We start from the raw sequence: 8613 nt of genomic DNA, 5'->3' as shown, positions 1-8613 counted from the left end.
GAAAGACCTGTGGGCTGTGCTAGTTTCTAAAGAGATGACTATCCAGGAAGTCAGATGGACAGAAGTTCACGGGGGGCAGGGGTGAAATGGGACCCACTTATGTTGTTATTCTTGGACTGTGAATTTTGCTGATGTAAAACAGAATATTCTGTAAACCTAATGTCTATGTGCAAATAATGAGCGTTAACACAGTAAAATAGTCAATGAAAATTCAAACTATTAGGGTTACATTTTTTTTTCCTCAATCAGTCTCATTTTATCCATTTGGAGTAGAGTAGCTAGAACAACACTGAGGCTTCCGGAGGCTTTCAGTAAGCAAGGCATCTGGTCGGACAGCGGGTGAGCACCAGGGTTCAAATCTGCATACATGAGCCTTAAGAAAATTAACTAGAGGCTGAGCCAAATCAAAGCAGGATGGCCTTAGAGCAACAGCAGCTTCCTAGATGGTTTTTATAATGTACTTGAAAACAGCCCTAGGCAAGAATATTATAATTTCAAGGGCAAACTAAACATCACCTTACCTACAATCTGCATCCCCCAAAGGAATTGCAAGGTGGGGGGGGGGGGGCAACCATTTCTGCATAATATACATACTTTCATTTACGAACATTTGAATACAGACTTTCTATACACACATTACCTATATAATAAAAATGTACATGGCATGAGTATAGGTCACTGTATAAATATAGAGTTTTAGAAATCTTGAACCCGCGCTTCCTGTTCACATCAGTTTCTCCTCTTCTTCCTCCCCAGTCAGGTCCGTCATTTAAGAGTTGGACAAAAGGGACAAGTGTCATTTGTGTTGGTCTGGGCCCAGAATTTGATACACTGGAAAGGAAGAAAGACATATCTCAGGTTTATCTGGAAAGACGGAGGGAAGGAGGGGAGAGAGCACCACTGAGGTCCACTAGGTCTAAGGAACGCATACTAAGTCAGAAGAGCTCTTACTGTGGGGGACCAGGTGGGCTATTTCATTGGCTCTTACTCCCCCAAAGAATCTTCAGAGTAGGGGAAACTACTTTTTACAGGGAACATTAACAATCAGCTAAGAATAGTGTAAAGCTGCTTTTTGTTGAATACTTGGTGTGGCCTTCTCCTCTCATGATCCATTCAGGTGGAGATGTGCTCCAATCTCCAAATACCCACTACCCTCAAATCTTATTCAGGATTTTCCCTTACTAAGAATTTAGATATAAATCCAGTTCCTACCTCTTGGAAATCAAAGTGAACAAAACAAAATAGTAAAGAGGCAATCATCCCTGCTGCTAAGAGGCTTAACTCTGCCTGGTAACATACTACGAGATAGGAATAACCTGTCAGTTTGCGAAGATAATCTCTAACAGGCAGGTCTCCGAGCTATTTTGTTAATGGATTTCCTAATCTCATGTTCAGGTTCCCTATTCCCTTCTTCTCATCTAAGCAAAGTCTCCTGACAATGCTATATTTGAAACAGTGCTTAGAAATGTATGTCTTATTGTCGGCGTTCCAAGACAGTAAGTAATCTGTGTTCTAGGATGAACTGCTTATCCAGTCCCCTAAAGCGAATAGGGTAACAGGAAGCTGGGAGATCCTAGCTGCCAGTATTCTGAATCCTGCTGATCATTTAAGCCACAGTTTACTGAAAACCTCATGCTGAGATATTAATGATGACCATCAACACAGCAACACGTTCATGAAAAATTCAGAAAAGGAACAGTAGAAACGAAGAAGGTCTATAGCACCCACCTCCTTGTGCAGCACATGGGAACACGCCATTGGATGCAGCTCATTGGGCTGGACAAGTTTCTGGCACATGAGACACAGCTTACAGGCGGCTGGAGCCTGCAGAACAGAGGAGGGACGGCCAAAGAGTGAGGAACCTCTGGGTCTCCTTGCCTTTTATGCCCATGATTCCGTTCTACTATTTCGATGTCGCAAAAAGATTTCACACCAAAAGAAGGAAAAGTTCAAAGACAGATTGTTGCCAGAGTACTTGCATTTTCTCAGCAGGGGCTGCCAATGACCCAGCTACTGAGATTATGGTTTTTTCCCGCACTCCACCTGTGAACCTGTTCCCTCCTCACCCCCGAGCTCCTCCACATCCCGGTTTTCAAAGAAAAAGAGCCTTACATGTGAAGACCTTCCAGGATACGAAACTTGGGCAGAAGGCAAGAACATTGGGGTACTGATTTGGGTCAATGGAGCAGGGAACAAGGCCCGGATCCGACCGAGTGGCTGTGGGCAGAAACATCGTCAGAGTAAGGAGAGGGAGTCTGAGCAACCCAGCAGGTAACAAAAAGAAATCATTTATTTCCCAGTCCAACAAAGGAAGAAACCAGAGTAGATAATCCTGGCTGCAGTGCTGTCGGCCACCCCCAATTTCCCTGAAATCTGTCCTTTCCCTAACATCTCAGCAGGTCTGAGTTCTCCCCCAAGTAGCCCTTCTTACCTGAGTACTGGCTGCCACCCGCTCATGTTCTGCCAGTCGTGCAGCTACCAACTGGATCAGTTCCTCCATGGTCAGGCCTGCCATGGTGGTCCGTGCTGTCTTGATTTGCTGAAGGATGTTGGTCATCTGGGCCCTAAGAAACCAAATGTCGAGGGAGAGAAATTCTATGCTATACTCGTGGGAAATACCCATGAAACCTCTCCTATTTTAACCCACAGACATTTCTCTTACAAATTTTTAATCAGTCCTGAAAGACACTTACTTATTGCATTGTGGGAAGCGAGTCAGTAGCTTCTCCAGGATCTTCTCCAGTTTGTCTACTGGTTGGGGCCGGGGAGTTTCACTAGAAGCCTTAACACCGCCCAAGCCTGGGGGAGGTGGGATGGAGGCAGCAGGGGGCATGTGTGGACCGTGGGGGCCAACGAGGGAACCCAAGCCAGGGCTATTTCTCCCATGGGAGGCAGGAAGGGGCGGGGAAGGCTGGCTGGGCTGGGAGAGGGCAGGGTTTAGGATTGGGAAAGACAAGGAGCGGGGATCTGCGCTGGGCATAACCATGGGCACTGTGACCTGCCCAATGGAGAAGGGCATCCGAGGAGCCAGAGAAGGATTGGGTTGAAACACCTGAAGCATAAAGTCTGTCTGTAGAGTGGCAGAGGTAGAGGACGAGAGAGAAAAGAAGAAAATAAAAGTTTAGGAAACTGGAGATGTCAGTGAGCAATTCTTATGCCAAATAATACCGATAATAACAACAACAATGTTATAATACCAGTAATGAAACCAATTTCCTCATAAAAGGAACAAGTGAAGGCTGGCTGTGCCGGCAGCACAGAAAGGTAGCCTCCCCCACGCTGGCCCTCTCACCTCTGATGGGGGTGGGGGCAAAGTAGGAGTCGGGATTTGAGGAAGGCTGCTCAGCTTGGCTCCGTTCCTCACCAACTGGATATGACTATTAAACTGGTCCTGGAAAAGAGAGAAAGGAAAGGATTATCCTTTCTGCTGACTCGAGTAGGCTCTAGAGAGAGAACACCAACCAGTATCAGAAGAGCAAAGGCAAGGGCAGAGCCGACCCTAAGTGACAACGTACAAGGTCCGTCCCTATCACCAGGGTATCAGCACAGACTGAACTCCCTCGCTCAACCATCACCCATTACAACACTTACCCGAACATTCTTTTTCATCATCCGAACTCCATTCAGCCTTGTCTCCCACTCCTGTTTGGAACGAACGGTCTCTAGTGTTGGGGGGGTTGACCTTTCAAGAAACCAACAGGAATTTACAGAATTGAAGAAAGCCCTGCTCCCGACTCTCTGAGATAGCAGGACAGTGTCAGGCTAACAGGCCTGGCGAGGTCAGACCAGGTGCAGGAGGCGGCCAGGGCCCTAAGTCATCTGCTTCACTCTAACTCCAGCATTTTTTAAGCCAATTATTAAAGAAAGAGGACCCACCACAGAGGGTTTTTGGTCTGCCTGGAAATGCCACAAGGGCCCTCCAGATTCCACGGCAGAAAGAGAAATGACTGCGCGAGAAACAAGTCTCCAAAGATATCCGTTATGCTTTGACACCATAAAGAAATACTGTTTATCCAACCGGAACCAATACAATAAAAAATACAAAGCTATAAAATACGGGAAGAGAAATCACTGAACAATGACTAGTGTGCAGACAAGGATGGCCTTGAAATTCCTGCGAAGACAGACCAAATGCCAGATGAGCTGGCCTAGGGTTTGAAAAACCTAACAAAACAACTCCCCCTCCACCCACCTACCCCGCCCCTGCGCCCCGCTCAACATACACACACATACACAAAACACAAAACTGCAGGACCTTGACTCTAGAATGGGAAGGTACTTACTTGAGGTAAGTGAGGTGCAGTTCTGCTTCTTTTTCTGCTTCTTCTAGTTTCAATACCAGCAACTCTTTCCGACTCTCTAGTGATAAGATCTGAGGAAACCACACACATACACACACAGATACTTTGTTAATTTTATATACCTGAAGCTAAACACGAAGTTAAAACAAATGCTTAGGGGCGCCTGGGTGGCTCAGTCGGTTGAGCATCCGACTCGGCTCAGGTCATGATCTCAGTTTGTGAGTTCGAGCCCTACATCAGGCTCTGTGCTGACCGCTTGCTCAGAGCCTGGAGGCTGCTTCAGATTCTGTGTCTCCTTTTCTCTCTGCCCCTCCCCCACTCACGCTTTGTCTCACTCTGTTTCTCAAAAATAAATAAATGTAAAAAAAAAATTTTTTTTTAAGAAACCAAATGCTTACATAGTGGCTATATGGTAGAACACTTGTATGGCTTAGTGGTAGAATACTACACTATGCTATATATAATAGTACAATACCATATGATACTAAAATATACTATATTATATACATAGTATACTATGTTATATAAGGTACTATAGTGTACTCTAAGACAACAGGTTCTATTATCTGGAAGCTTCATATCAAGGCTTTCCACACAGAACTCTTCTCACCTCTGCTTTCCAGGCCCGTTCTGTCTCTTCCATAATGTTCCGATTTATTTCGCCATCCTGATTCTTGAGTCTATCTAGTTCCATTTCCCACACTTCTCTGTAAGGTAAGAAACCAAGAACAAGAGTAAGGAGAGAAAGACAAGATTGCTAAGGGACATCAAGGCAAAAGTAAACCTGAAATTGATCTAGCAGGTATGTTACAGGAAGTCTTACTGTAAGTATTAATATAGATCTAGGAGCAGAATGTTTAAAGTGGTCTGTAACTGCATAAAGGCCCCATATTTGAAAACACAAATGTTCATGTCTCCATTTGCTAAAAAAAAATGTTACCAAGAGCAGGAAAAAGTGCCCGAGGACAAAACCCAATGAACGCAGAATGCTCTATGTTCGAGGAGGGCTCGGAACCGTATCGCATTCCTCTTCTTTCTCAACTTGTCTTTTAGTACGCGTATGAAGAATGCAGGACCAAACACGGGTCCCGCTTAATACCCACTTCTAATGCAGCAAGCACTGAATCACTTCTAGGCATACAGATACCGGCTTACCGATTTTCCTATTTTCTTAGCCATAGTAAACATTCTTCAGAAGGAAAAAATGCTCTCTTCACATCTCAGGGTTTCATATTTCCATCAGTTTCCTCCCTTCTTACATCGCCCTCCCAGCCCCATCCCTAGAATGTAATATACCCACTCAGGGTCAGGTGACCAACTGCCCCGTGTGCCTGTTCTGAGGGGTTTTGCAGAATGTGGAGGGTCAAGCACCCTACTCAGGACCACAGGTACAGAGCCAGCAGGAGGAGCTCCTTACATGACACTGGACTATAGTTAAGTTTTGTGGCTGAAAGGCAAAGGAGTATCCAGATCAGTGGGAAAGAATATGGGAATGTTGAAATTTTTTCACTGTATTTTTAGAAGTTGAGAAGAAGAAGAAGAAAAGGTCAGGAAGAGTTACATCTTAAGAAAAATGTTCACACTTTTCTTCAGTAAAATAAATAATTTTAGTCCTCTTCTGTTTTTTTTGGTAGCTTCACACATAGGAAAGGGAGTGATCCACTTACCAAGTTTTTGAGGTGCCTTCTCCTTACATCTGACCCTTCACAGAGCCCTGCTCCCCATTTCACAGACAAAGTGTGGGTGTGTATGTGTGTGACACATACAACCATTCACTGATTCACAAACAGTAGTCTGTCCCTCTACTGACAAGGTCAGATAGATAGAAATGACCAGGTAGGGATTTTCTTCTTAATCTCTATGTGTCGTCCTTCCCAAACTAACATCCTGCCAAAAGAGGAATTCTCTACTAATTCTTTAGACAGAAGTTCATAGGCAGTTGTGTTTTCCTGCTATAACACATACTCCTCAAGTAAAATACACACGAGGAGTCAGAATTCTCTAACCGTAAGAACACGTGAACTATGCCACGGGGTCAATCAATGATCCATTTAGCTTTTCTGGTTACTCCCTGACAATGGGATAACATGTAGAAAAACATGACAGCTGCCTTCTGTGATTGATGGTATTCTTGAAGATTACAGATGGTCACTGAGTGTCTCTTTCATTAAACACATTTATCAAACACAGGTACACATTTATATAAGAAAAATCCTTCTACCAAGTCCATGCGGACATTCCACAGATTCACACACAAAAATCTTCTCCTGTGGGGCAATGGCCACATCTACCTCACCAGGATCCAACAAGACAAAAGGAACTGCTAACCATCACCACAAAAATGGTCAAATAATTTTTAAACAGTCAAAAGTGCTCAACTTCATCAAATGGTAACTAGCCTCTAACATATGCAGCAGATCTGTAATCCACCCTAGAAAAAGAATCCGTTCCCCATAGTAGATGGTCATAAAAATCCTTGGTACAAGAGAAACCAGTGAGTCTATTTTAACTTTTCTAATTCCTGGTCTAATTTCTTTCTAGTCCCATACTTCTGTTATTTTGCATAGCTAGTTCAGGGAATCAATGGTTCAAATAAGTAAATAGCAGACTGTGTAAGTCTGACTTGTAGTTCCCAATTTTTGCATACTTTTTAAAATTAACTTTATTTTTGATCATGCAAATAATACAAATTATAAAAACTTTAGAAAATATAAAAGAGTCTCATATAGAGGCTCCAACTCCTTTAGTTATTGGTTGTATGACCCTAGACAAGTAACTTAATTGTCCTAGGATTCAGTTTCGTCATCTGAAAAATGAGTAATACCTACATCATGGGACTGATGGGAGAATTTACTGAGAAAACACACATGAAGAATTTAATATGCTACCCAGCACACGTGAAGTATCCAAAAAATGTTATTATTTTTTTTAAGTTCATTCATTTATTTGAGAGAAACAAAGACAGGACGAGTAGGGAAGGGGCACAGAGAGGGAGACAGAAAACCCCAAGCAGGCTTTGCTGCCAGCAGAGCCTGATGCAGGGCTCGAACCCATGAAACTGTGAGATCATGGCCCGAGCCAAATCCAAGAATCGGACACTTAACCAACTGAGCCACCCAGGCACCCCCCAAAACAAATGTTATTTTTACAGTTTTTGGGGGGGGGCGGTACCTGGGTGGCTCAGTCGGTTGAGCATCCGACTTTGGCTCAGGTCATGATCTCGCGCTTTGTGGGTTCGAGCCCCACGTCAGGCTCTGTGCTGACAGCTCAGAGCCTGGAGCCTGCTTTGGATTCTGTGTCTCCCTCCTGCTTGTGCTCTGTCTCTCTCTCTCTCCAAGAATAAATAAACATTAAAAAAAGTTTTTTTAATAAAGTTTTCTTTTTTTAAGTTTATTTAATCTCTACTGTGGGGCTCAAACTCATGACCCCAAGATCAAGAGCTGCATGCTCTTCTGACTGAGCCAGCCAGGCACCCCTAAAGTATTTTTTTAATTCAATTTCTCACAATTGCAATACTCACAAAAAAATCATTATTATACTTCTCTCCAGTCTTTTAAATATTTGTATATTTATGTATACATATGTAACATATAAATCCATTATGTGTACTTTCAAACAGAAACTGTGACCTTTGTCTTACTTTTTTAACCTATAGTATTTTTACATATCATTAAGTATTCTTCAAAAATGTGAATTTTTATTTTTTTTAATTTTTTTTTTTTAACATTTATTTATTTTTGAGACAGAGAGAGACAGAGCATGAATGGGGGAGGGTCAGAGAGAGGGAGACACAGAATCTGAAACAGGCTCCAGGCTCTGAGCTGTCAGCACAGAGCCCGACGCAGGGCTTGAACTCACGGACCACGAGATCATGACCTGAACTGAAGTCGGCCGCTTAACCAACTGAGCCACCCAGGCGCCCCTGAATTTTTATTTTTATTAAAAAAATTTTTTTAGTGTTTATTTATTTTTGAGAGAGAGAGACAGAGTGTGAGCAGGGGCAGGGTCAGAGAAAGAGGGAGACATAGAATCCAAAGCAGGCTCCAGGCTCTGAGCTGTCAGCACAGAGCCTGACGCGGGGCTCGAACCCACAGACTGTGAGATCATGACCTGAGCTGAAGTAGGACACTTAACTGACTGAGCCACCCAGGCGCCCCCAAAATGTGAATTTTTAAATAACTATCCACTGTACATACATACCATTATCTATTTAGGTATTAAGTTACTTTCAATTTGACAATTATAAGTACTATTATAATAATAAATACTATTTATTATATGTTATTATATTATTATAATAATATATATTATA

At 43.1% G+C, this 8613-nt stretch overlaps 1 protein-coding gene across 4 annotated transcripts in view; it reads right to left on the bottom strand.

The window, feature by feature from the left end:
- Window positions 1-195: 195 nt before the first annotated feature.
- RNF214 (ring finger protein 214) overlaps window positions 196-8613 on the bottom strand; it is a 49140-nt gene continuing 40722 nt past the window's right edge. For all 4 annotated transcript variants that reach the window (XM_040483145.1, XM_040483142.1, XM_040483143.1 and 1 more), the window contains 9 exons: window positions 4912-5008; window positions 4284-4372; window positions 3592-3682; window positions 3293-3391; window positions 2694-3070; window positions 2432-2564; window positions 2113-2217; window positions 1729-1824; window positions 196-831 (listed from right to left, as the gene is read on the bottom strand). In XM_040483145.1, coding sequence (XP_040339079.1) covers window positions 766-831; window positions 1729-1824; window positions 2113-2217; window positions 2432-2564; window positions 2694-3070; window positions 3293-3391; window positions 3592-3682; window positions 4284-4372; window positions 4912-5008 — 1153 coding nt within the window. In that variant the 3' untranslated portion in view covers window positions 196-765. The remainder of the gene's footprint in view (window positions 832-1728; window positions 1825-2112; window positions 2218-2431; window positions 2565-2693; window positions 3071-3292; window positions 3392-3591; window positions 3683-4283; window positions 4373-4911; window positions 5009-8613) is intronic.

The sequence above is a fragment of the Herpailurus yagouaroundi genome, unplaced genomic scaffold (genome assembly GCF_014898765.1).
Source record: "Herpailurus yagouaroundi ecotype Mexico unplaced genomic scaffold, PumYag 161, whole genome shotgun sequence".
Lineage (NCBI taxonomy): Eukaryota > Metazoa > Chordata > Mammalia > Carnivora > Felidae > Herpailurus > Herpailurus yagouaroundi.
Note: the sequence above shows the minus strand (reverse complement) of the source record. Positions and strands in the feature narration are given on the sequence as shown.